The sequence below is a fragment of the Dermacentor variabilis genome, chromosome 5, assembly GCF_050947875.1.
Source record: "Dermacentor variabilis isolate Ectoservices chromosome 5, ASM5094787v1, whole genome shotgun sequence".
In the NCBI taxonomy this organism is placed as follows: Eukaryota; Metazoa; Arthropoda; class Arachnida; order Ixodida; family Ixodidae; genus Dermacentor; species Dermacentor variabilis.
The window spans coordinates 116,928,355-116,946,373 of NC_134572.1; the positions used below are offsets into that span (position 1 = coordinate 116,928,355).

General features: G+C 52.6%; 2 protein-coding genes across 2 annotated transcripts in view; both read right to left on the reverse strand.

The window, feature by feature from the left end:
* Positions 1-18,019, reverse strand: part of LOC142583091 (corticotropin-releasing factor-binding protein) — a 137,020-nt gene that overhangs the window by 72,188 nt on the left and 46,813 nt on the right. The window lies entirely within an intron of this gene.
* LOC142582097 (uncharacterized) lies at positions 1,572-16,308 on the reverse strand. Its single transcript, XM_075691505.1, has 2 exons — positions 15,035-16,308; positions 1,572-1,597 (listed from the first exon to the last, which is right to left on the reverse strand). The coding sequence occupies exons 1-2, from the start codon at positions 16,239-16,241 to the stop codon at positions 1,572-1,574; spliced, it is 1,233 nt and encodes a 410-aa protein (XP_075547620.1). The 5' UTR covers positions 16,242-16,308.

Genomic DNA, 18,019 nt, shown 5'->3' on the forward strand with positions numbered 1-18,019 from the left:
CCCCGCAAAAGCATTACGAAGATTGCAGTGTTTCTTTTCTTCTAATGTGCAAGTCTAGAGGGAAGCTAGACAGAATGGCAGATAGGAGGGGGAAGAGGAGGCCGAAAATGTGTAGAACCGATGCAGACGCGAAACGAGTGAAAAACAGCCTTGCCGCTCTTCGCTCGCAGTTCCCATACAGGGAGAAGGGGAGGAGTTGACATGAGAAGGCAAGGAAATGCCACTACTATAGACAGTTGCGCGCAAACAGGATAAATTTAAGTTCAAGGCACGATACGGTAAGTTTCTGCTATTTCTGAAAGATAAACACCATCCAAATTTGTCAAACGGACAACTTATGCAGGGCGCGCAGAAGCAGAGCCGCATTAATTAAAGCGCACCGCAGTGTCTAGGCGACACTACACAACCGGTCACACATAAAGTGAACTTCTGTGCCCACCGCGGAAGCTTTGTGGCTATGTCATTGCTCGAGGTCGTGGGCTAGATCCCGACCGCGTGAGCAGCGTTTCGACGGGGGAAAATAAACAACGCTCGGGCACTTAGATTTTGGGGCACGTTAACCAACACCCCGGTGTCAAGATTAATCCGGAGTTCATCACTGCGGCGTGCTTCATAATCCGATTGTGATTTTGGCACGTACAGCCCCATAATCCAACTAAAGTTCAATACTTCTACAACGATGCGATGTACCATGAGACATAAATATGTTCAACCCTCTCAGAGGTTATGAAGTATGGCGCACAACAACGCCTACAGCAAAATACCTCCCCCTGTGTGTTGTGTGCACTACACATACAAACACAGTGATGCACGCCAGATAACGTCGAACATTAACTCACCACTCTCGTGTTGTTCAAGAAATTAAACACCATCACCGCTAATTATCGTCGATCAAGGCAAACAGCACAGAAAGCTTCTCTTACATCCATTCCCACAGTGCGTGGGCTCTGCATATTTTTTTCTGTGTGGTTCATTGTAAACAAGACAATGTAATAACCCTAATTCAAAGCTTTACGGCGGTAAACAACACACAAATTAGAATCGCGTTGAATAGTTTCAAACCAAGAATAGGGCCTGGGCGTGTGCACCGGCCTTCTCCAGCAGGATGCATTCGCTCCATTGTGCGCTACGTGTAGGTTCAGTAGAGCTACTGCTTGAACAAATGTGTGGCAATGGTTTACTGGTGAAATCTTATCTCACGTTAATGCATCACTGTTTCACTATGTTGATTTTAATATAACAGCTACGTCGGAGAAATGGAGGTTACGAGTCAAGGCTAGAGCGGTGAATATGGTTAAATGTCAGCCGATAGTCGGAACCCACTAAGATCCCAGAACCCTGCTAACGTTAGCCAAGCTGTTCAGAAAAAAAGGAAAAAGCTTGAAAAAAAAAAAACACGCTGCGAGATGCGATATTAAGACCTAGGGTCTGACGATTGAACACCATAGGTCTTAAAATTGTATCCTGCAGCATGTTTCTTTTTCTTTTCTTTTTCGTCGAACAGCTTGGCTAACGTTAGTTGGGACACACGGCATACGCTTTCTCCGCTGCTATATGATTATACAGTTGCTTTAGAAGATTGGCTGTTGCTCTTCAGCTGCAACGCAATAGCGTCGACGGAACGTGTGAGACGTATTTCTTTGCGCTCCTGATTGCTACAGGGTTGTCGCAAATCTCATTCCGCTTGACCAACAGTGACACTCGGTTACGCGGGCGGTCGAACACTAGAACTATGGCGGGATGCTTTGGTCTGCTGCTCTGTACCAGAGATAATAGGAGTGGTGCAGAGGCATACGGCAATAAACTAGGTGTTGTGATGATGTTATGAAATATGCAGGCACAACTAGGAATCACCTAGCGCAAGACACGAATAATTGGGGATCGGTGGGACAGGCATTCGTCTTGCAGGAGACAGTATACAGCTTCCGCTGGGGCTAGTTGGTATGGCATCGTTCGCTATGGCACCGTTCAATGTGTGCCTGTCTCTTTCTTGTCCTTCGTATAACAGCATAGCGCAGCAAGCAGAAAATTGGGCAGGAGGCATAAAAATAGGTTGCTGCTGCTGCTGATGATGATAATGATGATGATGATGCGGTGACGATGACAGTAAAAAGGGCGAGTAAGTGCATATGGCCAACTAACATTTCTAAATCGGACACAGCGGATTCAGACAAAAAGAATAATAATCTCACTCCTCCCCCAATGCAAGCAAGAGCGCGCTCATGAGAGCGTGTGTGCGTGTGTCGCCGCTGTCGAATAATAAACCAGAAAGATGATTTTCCTGATAATTCTTTACTCTGATAGGATTGGAACCCTTGCACTCTTTCGCCTTTAGCGAAATTGCTGCGGCTGTGCCAATTCAGCTGAAAATTCATATCAGTTCTCGGAACGCCTCCTCGCAATGATTCTGCTGCAGGGGGCATCGCTGTTGCGTATTGGCACTGGACGCTTAACTAGAATGCAGGGGCGCTATAACTTAAAATTATTCCATAATGGTTTTATTCCAATCTCCTGGCATCAGATTTACGGAACCATCGTCGCAAGCGTAGGCGGGGACTCTCAACGTTCTGTTTAAAAAAAAAAACGCGAACATATGCTCTCAGTGTTATCGGGAGCGCATTTTTGCTTTGTTTTAAACCAAATACCACTACAGGTTTTCCTCTTCCCACCGGCTGGGCAGAGGCGAGGAGGGCGCAGAGGTGGAGTGGTTCTAGTGGGGCCCAGACAGATGAGCGAAAGCAGATCACCGGGAGAGGAGAGTTGCGCGGGCGTCTCCGAACGGTGCGAGTGGCCCTCGCGTCACGTGGGCATTACCCAGGAGAGGCACAAAGTGAGGAGAGAGATAGAGATTCTTATTAGAGAAAGGAAGAATTGGGGTAAAGTGAAGCGCAGTAACTGTCTCTCAGATGAGGACACCTCAACCGCGCTGCACAGGGGGGAAGGGATAGAAAAGAGTGGTGGAAGAAAGAGGGAAGGAGCAGCAGCGGCCGAACCGCCGTAGTGTGGGCGTCTGCGATTGGTCTGCTTCCCCTCGGTGAGCTGTTCTTGGGTGTGCTACGATCGCGGCGGCGGAGTGCGACGATGGGGCGCAAAAATAAAACGCTGTTAAAATACGCCAGAACGGACCCTCAGCGAAGAATGGTTGGCAGAGCGACGTCGTCTACGGGCCGAAAAAGGCTCGACAGGGTTATAGTGCCAAGAGTGGCGCGGGACGGTAGCAACGACTGGACGAGGTTTGAAAACTCAACGCCGTAGAGCGAAACGTCAGAAACCGTCTTCGACTGCTGCGCTAACAATTACTTCGAGACGCACTACGTTAATGACTTCCGGTGCGGGGTGCGCGGTCGGGAGTTGTTGCAGTCAGTCATTACCCAATAGCCTAGAAATAAATTGACATCATTGATCGCTCGACCGAAATATTTGCATTTACTCGTCCATAACATTACATTACAAACGTACGTATCATCAAAAAATTAATAAAGCCTTAACCAGGATGTTTTCAGACTAGTGCTTCTATACATATTTTGCATTTAAATGATCCACATACTATTCAGCCGTATAAAATGTATTCGCTTATATAGATAATCATCTTCGATGGTGTCTGCATAACGTTTTCTTAGAGCGGCCATGTAGCAACTTCATTTGGACAGGAGCGTTGTCCTGTCCAAATGAAGTTGCTACATGGCCGCTCTAATCAAAGAAGAAGACGCACTGCGCCTGGTGCAGGCATTCGTCGTGTCACGCGTAACGTACTCTGCCCGGTACCTCCAACTTGCGAAGGTGAACCGCGAGACGCTGAACACGACGATAAGGAAAGCAGTCAAACTCGCCATGGGCATCCCAGTCTACTCGTCAACGCAGAAGCTGCTGGAAATGGGTACCCACAACACGGTGGAAGAGCTGGTGGAAGCACACCTATCCCAGCAGAGAGTAAGGCTGAGCCGGACTGAGCACGGTCGGGCCGTCCTACGCAAGCTAGGATGGCAAATTGAACAGCTACCGACAACGGAGCCACTCCCCACAACGTGGAGAGAGAGAGATAAAAACTTTGTTATGTCCTTGATGGGGTTCAGGGGTGGCGGGGGTCGGGAGACTAACCCCCAATCCCCCCTTCCTCAGACGGCGGCCAGTCCTTGCTTTCTGGCGGCGTCTTCGGCCATCCGGACGGCCCAGAGCTGCTCCTCTGGGTCCAAGCTGAGCAGCAATGTCTCCCACTGCTCGGCCGTAGTTATGCGTGTGTTAGTGTGGGAGGTGTTGGTGGGTGAGGCTTTGGGGCATTGCCAGATAATATGATCGAGGTCAGCGCGGGCCTCGCACGCTTTGCAGAGTGGAGAGTATGCATCGGGGTACATGCGGTTGTAAAGCACGGGGTTCGGAAAGGTTCGTGTCTGAAGGAGTCGCCAAGTGGTAGATTGAGACTTATTCAGTGTTTTGTGTGCTGGGGGGTAGCGTAACCGCTCCCTGCGGTAGTGAAGGAGAATTTCTCTCAACGTGACCATTCGGTCCCGCGCGTGACCGCGATGCAGAACAGAGGGCTGGTCGGGATCGGAAGACGCAGGAGAAGGATGATGCGCCCGGTGTGCGAGAGCTCGGGCGGCATCGTGGGCGGCTTCGTTTCCAGCCAGACCCGAGTGACCAGGGGCCCAGATGATCTGCACGCGGCGTTGCCTTGAGGGAGGAGTGCCAGAGAGAATCTTCTGTGCTTGGGGTGCTATCAGTCCTCTTGTGTAGTTACGAATGGCCGTTTTTGAATCGCTTATGATGCAGTGTGCATTGGTAGCCGCGTAAGCCAAAGCGATGGCCGTTTCTTCTCCTACTTCGGGTTGCGTGGTGAATATTGATGCGGCCGCGGCGAGGCGGTACTGCGAACCCGCTACTGCGACGACCGCCATGGCATTTTGGTTGGAGTATTCTGCTGCGTCGACGTAGGTTACGTCAGCGGCTTGGTCGTAGCGCTTTTGTAGTCGTTTAGCTCGTTCTGCACGTCGCTCCGGATTGTGTTCAGGGTGCATATTGCGAGGTATGGGTGGGATAACTAGTTGAGCACGAATGTTTGGAGGGATGGGTACTTTTGGTCCGAATTGGGTGGTGTAGGTTATGCCTAGGGTGCCTAGAATGTGCCTGCCCGTGGTGGAATTGGCGAGTCGTTCGTATTGGCTAATACGCTGCGCTTCAATAAGCTCGTCTATGGTGTTATGGATGCCGAGGGCGTCCAGTTTCTCGTTAGAAGTGGTGATGGGAAGATGTAGGGCTTGTTTATAGGCCCTCTTGATCATGGTGTTGAGTTTGAGCTTGTCAGTTGCATTGAGGCTAAGGTACGGGGCGACATAGGTGATCCTGCTCAGGGCGTAGGCGGTTACCAGGCGTATAAGGTTGCTTTCTTTCATCCCGTGATGTCGATTTCCGATGCGTGCAATGAGGCGAGTGGTTTGGTGTACATGATTATCTAATTGCTTGAGTATCTCCGTGTTTCTTCCGTTATGTTGGATGCGTAAGCCAAGGATACGAATGCTAGGTACAGTAGGTATGCGTTGCTGGTGCACGTGGAGTTCTATCTCGGGCGGGTGAGGGTCTGGGCGTCGACCTCCCCAAGTAGGTTTGTACAGAAGGAGCTCCGATTTCTGTGGGGAGCACGCCAGGCCGCGCGGTTCTACGTATGCAACGACCTCGTTGATGGCTTGCTGCAGCGTGTTTTGGATGTCCCCGTCGCTGCCCCCGGTGACCCACAGGGTGATATCGTCTGCGTAGAGGCTATGCTTGAGGTTGGGGATGCTAGCTAATGCAGGCGGTAGTCCGAGCAAGGCCACGTTGAACAGAAAAGGGGATAGAACCGATCCTTGCGGCGTGCCTTTGCTGCCGAAGTGAATAATTGGCGACTGCAACCCTCCGATGGTAATGGTGGCCGTGCGACCTGTAAGAAAATTCTTCACGTAGTTATATGCTCGATGACCAACCTGAAGTTGTGCTAGTTGGTTCAGTATGGCCTCATGCGTGACGTTATCGAATGCCTTGGTTAGGTCTAGTCCCAAGATGGCTTTGGTGTCCAGCCTGGAGCTTTTGTCGCCATCGATAATTTGGTGCTTGAGCTGAATCATGATATCTTGAGGAGAAAGTTTCGAGCGGAAGCCAATCATGGTATTGGGGTAGAGGTCATTGTCGTTCATATGTCTTTGTAAGCGTGTGAGGATGACGTGTTCGAGGACCTTTCCGACACATGAAGTGAGGGAGATAGGACGGAGGTTTTCGAGTAGGAGGCGCTTCCCGGGTTTGGGAATCATAATAATTTTGGCTTCTTTCCATTGTGAGGGGAGGTTTCCAGTTTCCCAGTATGCGTTAAAATAAGCTGTGAGGGCTAGTATAGAATCCTCATCTAGGTTGCGAAGCATTTTATTAGTAACGCCATCAGGTCCCGGGGCCGAGTTAGGGCGGAGTGCGAGGATGGCTTCCCGCACTTCTGCTGCTTGTATGGGCGCGTCCAGGTGGTCGTTAGCGGTGCCTGTGTATGCTGGAGCGGGTGTAGTAGGTTGAGGTCCTATGTATCGGTCTATCAGCTCTTGAAGAACTTGTGCGTCCGTGCCCGGATGGGTGTGAATAATTTTTTGCAAGTTGTGCTGTTGTGTGTTCTTGCTGTTGGCCGGATCGAGGAGGTAACGGAGGATATTCCACGTTTTGGGCAGGTTTGGTTGCCGCTCCATGCTGTCGCATGTGCTGTGCCAATTTTGACGAGTAAGTTGTCGTGCGTAGTCTTCGATGTGAAGGGTGAGAGTACTAATACGTTTCCTGAGCGTTCGGTTGAGCTTGTTGTGTTTGTATCTGCGTTGCAGACTGGCGAGGGCTTCCCACATATGCAGTAACTTGCTATCTGCCTCCTGCAGATTAGCTTCCTCAGGCACCAATTTAGTGGCTTCGCTCGCGTCTTGCAGCAAGGATGCGACCCAATCTTCGAAAGGGGGTTGGGTACCCGAGAAAGAGGTGAGGGCTCTGGCCTGCCGGAAAGCGTCCCAGTTCGTTATGCGGAGTTGACGGCCCTTAGGCTTTCGCGGGCCCGCTGGAACTTTTGTTTGGATTAAATAGTGATCGCTGCCCAAGTTGTCTTGTGTGTTGATCCAGTCTGCTTGTGGAATTCGTTTTGCGAATGTTAAGTCCGGAGTAGTGTCTCTGCTAACGCTGTTTCCCATACGGGTGGGACAAGTTGGATCCGTGACAAGAGTAAGACCTAGATTCTGTCCGTCAAGCCATAGTTGTCTTCCCTTTCGGCGGTCCATTGGGTATCCCCATGCCACCGCAGGGGCGTTTAGGTCCCCTACGATGAGCAGGGGGGCTCCCCTAGCTACTTGATCTGCTTTGGTGAAAAGTCGTAGAAACCTATGTTGTTGTTTGGGGCTGCTGTACACATTGAGGATGAAGAGACTCTGCTGCTTGCGCCTTGCAGACGGGATGATCTCCAGGAAAATGTGGGCTGCTGTATCAATGCCTGTGTGATGCTGTATAACCGGAATGTTTCGCTTAACTAGTGTGGTTACTTGGGGCCTGCGGTTGTCATCGCAAACTGCGGTGTATGCCGCGTATCCCGACAGCTTAGCCGCTACTCCGGTCTCTTGTAATGCGATAACATCGGGGGAAGTATGTGGTGCGAGAGAGGTAATATATTGCTCTAAGTGTGCTCGTTTTCGCCGGAAGCCCCGGCAGTTCCACTGTCAAATGCAGTAGGTAGCACGTTCTGGATTACTCGCAGCCATCTTTGTCGGGACGCGAGTACGGCTTCTTTAGGGGACCTGCTCTGGGACGGAGTAGGGTGTTTTCCAATTCTGTCAAACGGGTGTTGTGATTTTGAGCCAGAGTCGCGACCATGTCTTGAAACACTTTGCGCGTGTCGTCCATGTTTTCCTGTCGCTGTTGTCCTCTTGCCGCAAAGGCTTGCTCAATTCTGGGCAGTAGTAGCGTTTCTAGTTTCGCAGTAAGGAGGTTGTTGCGTTTCGCCTGCGACACGTGGTTTTGCCGGCGCGACTGCGGCGGGGCGGCAGACATTTTGGCCCGATCGTCGTCGCCGCAACACTCATCGCCAGGTGTTTCCAGGCGCGACTGCGGCGATGCGACCGCCTAGGGATCATCCTCGCATTCCAGTCATTGTGCCCGAAACAGGCGATGCCAAAGCAGGGATCTCATTCCAGTTATTGGGCCCGAAACAGGCGATGCCAAAGCAGGGATCTCGTTCCAGTCATTGTGCCCGAAACAGGCGATGCCAAAGCAGGGATCTCATTCCAGTTATTGGGCCCGAAACAGGCGATGCCAAAGCAGGGATCTCGTTCCAGTCATTATGCCCGAAACAGGCGATGCCAAAGCAGGGACCATCTTCTCATTACAGTCATTGTGTCCGACCGGCAGCGCCACGACAGGGTGCTACGAGATCGTGCTCGACATGGTGCTACGGCATCGCTACGACAGTGTGCGTCACCATTAGCCCATTGTACATTCACGTGCTCGTCTTTTGAGGGGTTCCTTCTTGCCCTCAACTGCGAGAGTATAAAAACAGCTGCCCCCGGACGCCAAAAGGAGGGCTCCGATTTCTTCTGTTGAGTGAAGTGCTCTCCCGTCTCTCTACTTCGGTCAAACCTGACCGCCAACTCTTTGCGATGTTAAAATAAACAAGTTGTTTCGTTGTTACCAGTCGACTCATGCTTTGCCGGGACCTTCGGATGCTTCCAGTTGTACCCCAGGCCGCCAGGCCAACGCTACCCTTGGGGCTTGCGACCCAGGTACAACCACGGGCGTCAGCGCCGAGTTCCCAACAGATCGTACCAGCAGTCCGATCCCAAACATCTGGTTGGCAGCGGTGAGATCGCCTCCGACTTCAAACAACTGTCTGCCAGCGGTGAGATCGCGACAACGGAGGCCAGCAGCAAAGAGATGCAGTTGACAGTATGCTGAGCAGCTCAACGACGATCCGGGAGCAGTGCAACGAGCCCTGTGTGACGACTGGTTGCCTGCAGCGGAACGACTGCGCGGAATTCCTGCCTGCGAGGTTAGGTGAGTGCGGGACTTTCTTCTTCTGAGCTTTGCCAGGCTTTTTGTTAGTGTCAGAAACAGAGCTGGTAATTGTGGTTGTCGTTGCTGCCGGGTTAGTTTGCGGCAAGACAATAGTAAGCAGTAGAGAAAGCAGCATTCAGAGCAGCCATGGATTTGAAGTCGTTGCGCAAACCGAAATTGTTGGAGCTTGCAAGAGAGTTGGGTCTGGATGTCTCAGACAAACTAAGAAAACCTGAACTGCTAAAGGCTATTCTTGAGTTAGAGGCTGAGGATGACGAGCTGTCGGAATGCCTTGAGACTATTGAGGAGAGGTCAAAAAGGCAGGAGCGCGAACTTAAAGAGCAAAAAGAGAAACAGGAGCGCGAACTTAAAGAGCAGAAAGAAAAAGAAGAGCGCGAACACGCTTTGGAAATGAAGCGTCTCGAGGTAGAGATGGAACGCGCTCGTAATGGAAGTCAGGCACACGGTGCAGGAGAACGAGTATTGTTCAAAATGACTGACCTGATGCGGCCGTTTAAGCTTGGAGAGGACATTGGTTTGTTCCTGGTTAACTTTGAGCGAACGTGCGAGAAGCAGGGGTTCTGTCGGGAAACGTGGCCACAGCGCTTGCTCACTTTGTTACCCGGCGAGGCGGCCGACGTAGTCGCTCGCTTGGATAGAGAGGAGGCAGAGGATTTCGACAAAGTAAAATCGAGTCTGCTAAAAAAGTACCGGCTGTCTGCGGAAGCGTTCCGTCGGAAGTTTCGGGAAAATGAGAAAGGCAGAAGTGAGTCATATACAGAGTTTGCGTATAGGCTTATGTCGAACATGCAGGAGTGGCTCAAAGAAGAGAAAGCGTTTGGTGACCACGATAAAGTTCTGCAGTGTTTCGGGCTAGAACAGTTTTATAGTCGGTTACCTGAGAACGTGCGATACTGGGTCTTGGATAGGCCAGACGTTTGTACGGTGGCTAAAGCCGCTGAGCTAGCCGAGGAGTTTGTGACGCGTCGAGCTCGCGGAGCTAAGGACGGTCAAAAGGGTGAATTTGGCTCCAAGTCTGAGAGGCCAAGGTTCACGCCCATGAGATTTAAGGGGGACACGCGTAGTGAGGATGCGAGTGAAAGCAATCCGACCAAACGTAAAGAGACGGCAGCCGAAGCCGAACGCAGAAAGCGGTTCGAGATGAGGCGAGCGGGCGTTTGTTATACGTGCCAGAAGCCGGGTCACTTTTCGGCGCAGTGTCCGGAAACAACACCAAAAGTTGTGTTTTTTTCAATAGGCAGCACGGACGAGAACATGAAGCTTCTCGAGCCTTACATGCGAGACCTCCTCGTGAACGGGAAAGAGTGCCGAGTGCTTCGCGATTCCGCAGCTACGATGGATGTAGTTCACCCATCTTACGTAGAACCCCATATGTTCACGGGCGAGTGCGCGTGGATCAAGCAAGCCGTGGAAGCTCATAGCGTGTGTCTGCCGGTAGCAAAAGTGCTTATTGAAGGACCTTTCGGAGCGCTTGAGACGGAGGCGGCAGTGTCATCTATGCTGCCACCCCAGTACCCGTACCTATTTTCAAACAGGTCCGATCACCTCCTGCGCGAGAAGGGGCTTTTGTTTGGTGAAGCTAGTGTTCAGGCCTTAACCAGATCGAAGGTTCGGGAGCTCGCTGCAAAGGCGGTAGTTGCGGGGCCGACGTTATCAAACAACGAAAAAGGGTCAGAGGCGCAGCAAGCTGATATTCAGGGCACGCCCGAACTGAATAAACTTGAGTCTGTAACGTTAAAGGCGCCAGATACTGGAGAGGAAACGCCCGACGCGGGAAAGTTAGAAGAGCTATCTACTGATTTGCTCATCGCGCCTACGTCAGACGGACTTGATAGGTTGCTAAAAGTCAGCCGGACGGCTTTGATAGCCGAGCAAAAAAAGGATGGCAGCCTGGAAAACGTGCGCTGCAATGTCAAAGAAGGTATCGCCAGGAAAACTGCGCGTTTTGTGGAAAGAGGGGGAGTCCTGTACCGGAAGTATCTAGACCGCCGAGGAGTGGAGTTCGATCAGCTGATCGTGCCTCAATGCTATCGTCAGGATCTGTTGCGCTTGTCACACGGGGGTTCGTGGTCCGGACACCTAGGAGTTAAGAAAACTAAGGACCGTCTCTTGCAAGAGTACTATTGGCCAGGGTGTTTTCGGGACGCAGACCATTTCGTGAGGACATGTGACACTTGTCAGCGGGTGGGCAAACCAGGGGACAAATCGAGGGCGCCGTTGAAATTGGTACCTATCATTACGGAGCCTTTTAGACGGCTCGTTATTGATACTGTGGGACCTCTGCCGGTAACAGCCACGGGGTACAGACACATTTTGACTGTGATCTGCCCAGCGACAAAGTTCCCTGAAGCAGTGCCGCTTAAAGAACTCAGCTCAGTTGAGATAGTTAATGCACTACTGTCCATATTTGCGCGAGTTGGTTTTCCTGCGGAAATCCAATCAGATCAGGGCACAGTGTTTACTAGCGCTTTGACGACAACTTTTCTCGAAAGGTGTGGGGTAAAGCTGCTACACAGCTCAGTGTACCACCCACAGTCGAATTCCGTTGAGAAGCTCCACTCCGTCATGAAGCGCGTGTTGAGAGCCTTGTGTTTTGAACATCAAACTGACTGGGAGCTGTGTCTGCCTGGGGTGATGTTTGCTTTAAGGACCGCGCCGCATGCGGCTACGGGGTTTTCGCCAGCTGAACTGGTGTACGGTCGCTCGCTTCGATCTCCGCTTCGCATGCTTCGAGAATCGTGGGAAGGTAGGGGCGACGACCCAGTCGTGGTGGAGTACGTGCTTAAGCTCCTCGAACGCTTAAGAAGGGCACAGGAGTTGTCAGGTGAAGCAATGGCCAAGGCCCAGCAGAGGGCCAAGGTTTATTATGATCGGACAGCCAGGGCCCGTCGTTTTGAGGTTGGCGATGAGGTCATGATATTGCGCACATCGCTAAACAACAAACTAGACGTGCAGTGGGAGGGCCCAGCACGAATTGTTCAGAAACTGTCGGACGTTAACTACGTGGTAAGTCTGCCAGGAAAGCGGAAAGCACAGCAAGTTTACCACTGTAATCTGCTCAAACCTTATAGACAAAGGGAAGCAGTGGTGTGCATGATGATAAACGTTCCTGAAGAGCTTCCGGTCGAGCTTCCGGGACTAGGCTCAGTGACGAACAGGGAAGACACCGGTCAAGTCATTAGTGACCTTATCAGTAAAGCACCGCTGTCGCCCGAGCAGAAAACCGAACTACACCAGCTATTACAAGAGTTTCAAGGTCTGTTCTCTGAGAGGCCTGGTAGGACTTCGGTACTTACTCATGATATAGAACTTACCTCCCCAGAGCCAGTACGATCCAAGGCGTATCGGGTGTCACCCCGCCAGAGCGATATTATGGAGGCTGAGGTAAAGAAAATGCTACAGCTCGGTGTTATTGAGGCAGGTGAGAGTGATTATACCTCCCCTTTGATTTTAGTTGAGGTACCGGGCAAGGAACCTCGTCCTTGCGTCGACTACCGCAGGCTTAATTCCATCACTAAGGATCAAATTTATCCGATCCCTAACATCGAGGAGCGCCTTGAGAAAGTTAGTAGCGCTCAGTTTATTTCCACCCTAGATCTTGTCAGGGGTTATTGGCAGGTTCCACTTACAGAAGAGGCTAGTAGGTATGCGGCGTTCATTTCACCAATGGGAACATTCCGTCCTAAAGTGTTGAGTTTTGGTTTGAAGAACGCGCCATACTGTTTTTCAAGTCTCATGGATAAAGTGTTGCGGGGACAGCAAGAATTCGCTTTACCGTATCTAGACGACGTAGCGATATTCTCCGCATCCTGGTCTGAGCATATGACACACTTGCGGGCAGTGCTAACCCGCCTGCGCGAAGCGGGCTTGACAGTCAAGGCTCCTAAGTGCCAGATAGCACAGGCCGAGGTTGTCTACCTCGGTCACGTGATTGGTCAGGGTCGTCGCCGCCCCTCTGAAATAAAAGTGGCCGCTGTGCGAGACTTTCCGCAACCGCGCACCAAGACCGATATTCGGTCGTTCTTGGGTGTCGCCGGCTACTATCAGAGGTACATCCCTAGGTACTCTGATATCGCGGCTCCCCTGACGGATGCTCTAAGAAAGACAGAGCCTCAAACAGTCGTCTGGGACGAGACCAAGGAAAGAGCTTTTAGCGCCCTAAAGAGTGCCCTAACAAGCCAGCCTGTGCTACGATCGCCAGACTATACAAAAGGGTTCATTGTTCAGTGCGATGCTAGTGAGCGAGGCATGGGCGTTGTACTGTGCCAACGGGAAAATGGAGAAGTAGAACACCCCGTCCTGTATGCTAGTCGTAAGCTGACCAGTCGTGAGCAGGCGTATAGCGCCACCGAGAAAGAGTGTGCATGTCTCGTGTGGGCCGTTCAGAAATTGTCATGCTATCTAGCCGGCTCGAGGTTTATCATTGAGACGGATCACTGCCCTCTCCAATGGCTGCAGACCATCTCTCCCAAAAATGGCCGCCTCCTGCGCTGGAGCCTCGCTTTACAACAATATTCCTTTGAGGTGCGTTACAAAAAGGGGAGTCTCAACGGTAACGCCGATGGCTTAAGTCGAAGCCCCTAACGTAGGAATCAGCCTCAAAATTGTTTGTTACTGATGTTTTTCTTCCTGAGGCAGGATTTTTTTTTAACATATTGCTTTTGTTTAGTGTTTCAAAGTGATGATATGCTTTCTAGTGCAATTTTTCAATTTGTGGACGCGTTCTGAGTGATGCTAGACTACTGTAAGGAACTAGGCAGTGGTATAAAAAGGGGAAAGAGCCTGGCAGGGCTTAGTGAGGGTTGTGCCGTGCTTGCTGACTGAGCGGTTGAGTTTCAGCGTAGTTCTAACGCTTGCCGGGAACGAGAACAAAAATGTGAACTCTCCCGAAGTCACTTTGCAGTGTCCCGTGCGAACCTGAACGAGAGAACGAGGCCTTCTCTGTGCGCTGCGCTCAAGAAACGTCAAGGGACGCCCGACTTCGGTTATGAGCATCATCGAGCGACATCCCTCCGGACAGCGGATGCAGTCCCCTGTCCATCGGGATCTCCTTCCCCCGGCGGGGCGGTCTGTTGCGTTTCGCCTGCGACACGTGGTTTTGCCGGCGCGACTGCGGCGGGGCGGCAGACATTTTGGCCCGATCGTCGTCGCCGCAACACTCATCGCCAGGTGTTTCCAGGCGCGACTGCGGCGATGCGACCGCCTAGGGATCATCCTCGCATTCCAGTCATTGTGCCCGAAACAGGCGATGCCAAAGCAGGGATCTCATTCCAGTTATTGGGCCCGAAACAGGCGATGCCAATGCAGGGATCTCGTTCCAGTCATTGTGCCCGAAACAGGCGATGCCAAAGCAGGGATCTCATTCCAGTTATTGGGCCCGAAACAGGCGATGCCAAAGCAGGGATCTCGTTCCAGTCATTATGCCCGAAACAGGCGATGCCAAAGCAGGGACCATCTTCTCATTACAGTCATTGTGTCCGACCGGCAGCGCCACGACAGGGTGCTACGAGATCGTGCTCGACATGGTGCTACGGCATCGCTACGACAGTGTGCGTCACCATTAGCCCATTGTACATTCACGTGCTCGTCTTTTGAGGGGTTCCTTCTTGCCCTCAACTGCGAGAGTATAAAAACAGCTGCCCCCGGACGCCAAAAGGAGGGCTCCGATTTCTTCTGTTGAGTGAAGTGCTCTCCCGTCTCTCTACTTCGGTCAAACCTGACCGCCAACTCTTTGCGATGTTAAAATAAACAAGTTGTTTCGTTGTTACCAGTCGACTCATGCTTTGCCGGGACCTTCGGATGCTTCCAGTTGTACCCCAGGCCGCCAGGCCAACGCTACCCTTGGGGCTTGCGACCCAGGTACAACCACGGGCGTCAGCGCCGAGTTCCCAACAGATCGTACCAGCAGTCCGATCCCAAACAAGGTTGTCCATTGCGCGTTCGAGAGCATTTGCAATGGAGGCGTCGAGCAACGTGGCAAGCTTACAGTCTATTGCGTCGTTCAGGTTGCGTTCTATCCGCTGTTGCAGCTCAGTGAGGGCCTCACAGTTGACATTTCCTTCTGAAGTGTATGCTGGTGGTGCCGCTGTTGAGATTGGTTCGAGAGCTTTGCGCTTGTGCGGGGTTGGTTGTTGGGTGGTGTGCGGGCAATCTATTGCAGGGACAGGAAGGATGTCTGCATTTGATGGTAAGTGTTTGGGTTGTGTGTCTGCAAGTTGTGATTTGAGCTTAGCGTTTTCTGTCTTGAGGTCCTGTATCTCAGCACGTAAGGATCGGAGCTCATGCATGAAGCTGTGCATGGTACCGTCGCTAACTGTGTTCACTGGGGTTGCTATAGGTTGTGAGGTGTGACCTGTGTGGGAGACAATGCTGGCCCAGCTTACCTTGGGGGGTGTGTCTTGCACTTTAACTGTTGTCGTTCGAAGGCTTGCGTTTCCTTGCTGCTGCGGTGGTGTTGAATCCGGTCCGCTCCGGGAGTGACTGCGTCCTTGTGACTGACTGCGACCTCGGGAGCGGCTGCGTCCACGAGACCGACTGCGTCCGCGTGAGTTGCTGCGTTCGGGAGCCTGCGGTTGTGGTGTCGGCTTCGGTGTTGGCAGAGCTGAGTCTCCATTTGCTGAAGTCGATGACCCCGTCTCCTGGTCCGCTCCTTGCTGTCCCAGTCGTAGGCGTTGCCATCGTCGTTGGAGTAGGAGGTGTGGTGTCTGGAAGCGGCGATGGCAGGACTTATCGCCAGTCGGGTGGCCTTTGCCGCAGAGCGCGCAGCAAGGGTGACAGGGGTGATCATCCGGTGGATTTACTGTGTCACAGCTCTTGCATTTCTTCTGGGTTGGAGTGGGGCATACATCGGCCCTGTGGCCGACGGTCCCGCAGATGTCGCAGACCTCGATGCGCTTCTTATGTAGATAGCATTTGTATTCTGCTCCGCGGTAGTAGACATGGTACGGTACTTGCTTTCCGTCGAATACGATGAGCACTGAATTAGTACTGCCCATTCGTCGGGCCTGCAGAATCGTAGGGTTCTTCTTGTAAACGAGACTGTTGGTAATGTCTTCTTCTGTGTCATATGCAGGGATGTTATGTATGACTCCTTTGGCTGTGTCCTCCGGCGGTGTGACGTATGCTGTGGCTGCGTAGCGGACTGCTCCGATGGGGAGGCTGCGGATGCGGCAGTATTTTTCGGCGTTAGACATGATTGGCGTGCTAACTACAATGACGTTATTATCCGTGCATGAGCGGTAAATGTCGTCCTCTGCTTCTTTGGTTGTAATGCCCGTGATCTGTAGTATTGAGTCGCGTATCTGGGCGTCTCCTAGTTCGGACACGTTGAAACCGTCTCTTGGGCGTATGACGATCTTGATATCGTTCTTCGGAAGTCGTGGTTGCCGTGGTGCGCGTGGGCGTAGTGCGGACTGCTGGGTACTCTTGGTGCGTGCGCTTGCTGTTGCACGGAGGGAGCCATGTATGGGTAGGGATGATGCCTGCGTAGTCTGTCGTTGCTTACGGTGGCTGACAAGCCACCCTGCCTCAACGGTAACTTCTTCGGGGGCTATTTCCTACTACCTCCATAACCTCTACTACCTCCATAATGAGGGCAGGGGCTGCGCTTACTTGATCTCACGGGGATGCGAGTCGTTGGGCGAAGTCCTCGGGAGCCGGGACTGCGGCAGCGACGCCGCGCACCTTCGTAGCTGCGGCGCACCTGTTTCTCGGCCAGACGGAGCAGCTGAAGATCTTGTTAGGGTTAGCAATCTTGTGGTCGTAGAAACCCTTGTCCTGGGTCCCTGGCGTCGGGACTGGTCTTGATCGGTAGCGGATCACTTCCGGAAGCTGGTTCCGACGTTAGTTTGGGTCCAGCGGTGATTGTTTGGCCACAAGAGTTTGAAATATACGGAGCCCATACGAGGCGCATGCACTCCGTCAGCGTCGTCGTCGTCTCTCCACAACGTGGAGAGACATTATTAAAACCAAGCCCCTCCCCCGGAACATGCAGCCGGGGAGGAACAACGAGAGACGCTCTGCGCGGGCCAAGGCACTGGCTCGACAGCTGGAAGAGGACCCCGAGGTCCTCTACGCGGACGCCTCGCTTCCCAAGCATGGCACTGGAGCAACGGCGGTCGTCACCACCATTGATAAACTGGTCACAGGCGCCTCGATACGGACGACGCATACAGCCGAAGCAGAAGAAGTGGCCGTGGCCCTCGCACTCGCACAACCGGGACTGAGGACCGTGGTCACAGACTCCCAGACGGCCTACGCAAGCTACCGCAAGGGGAATATCTCTCCCGCGGCACTAGCGATCCTCACCAAATGCAAATCACCGGGACGGGCCGTTGAGCTCGTGTGGGTCCCGGCTCACTCGCAAGTGGAAGGCAACGCACTCGCCGACCACTATGCCCGAGAACTTTCAATCCGGGCCGAGGACGAGCCAGAGCTACCGCACCCCGTGAAAAGCTACAAAGAAATCACGAAAACGTACAGAAGCGGCAGATGTAGGCTTCCCCGTCCGCATCCGCAACTCAACCGAATGCAGCAAACGATCGTGCGACGCATGCAAGCGAGGTCGCTAGCGCATCCCGTGCTCTTGCACAAGATGTTCCCAACAGAGCATGACACTTCATGCCCTTTTTGCAGACGGTCAAAAGGCACTCTAGCACACATCCTTGCAGAGTGCACTAAGCTCAAGAACCCCGCCCCCCCATCCCTACCCCCCACCCTCCCCAGCCCCAACCCCCCCCCGAGCGATGGGAGACCTTGTTGTCCAGCCCCGACCTACCGACCCAGCTCGCGCTGGCGGCTAGGGGCCAGGAACTGCTGGACGCATATGGGACCTGAGCAGAAGGTTCCACCCCATCTGGTGCCAGCGCGCACCAACCGTCACTAAGGGCTCAGCACAAAAGTTGATTCTCTCTCTCTCTCTCTCTGGACAGGAGCGCTTAATGAAGGAATACTCATGTGTCACTGAAAAAAA

Excerpts from the sequence above, each read along its gene's own strand:
- LOC142582097 (XM_075691505.1), bottom strand. The coding sequence starts at position 16,241 with ATGTCTAACGCCGAAAAATACTGCCGCATCCGCAGCCTCCCCATCGGA. Across the intron at positions 1,598-15,034 it reads CCTGAACGACGCAATAGACT|CTGAAGAGCAACAGCCAATC; the intron begins GTAAGCTTGCCA and ends ATTGCGTTGCAG.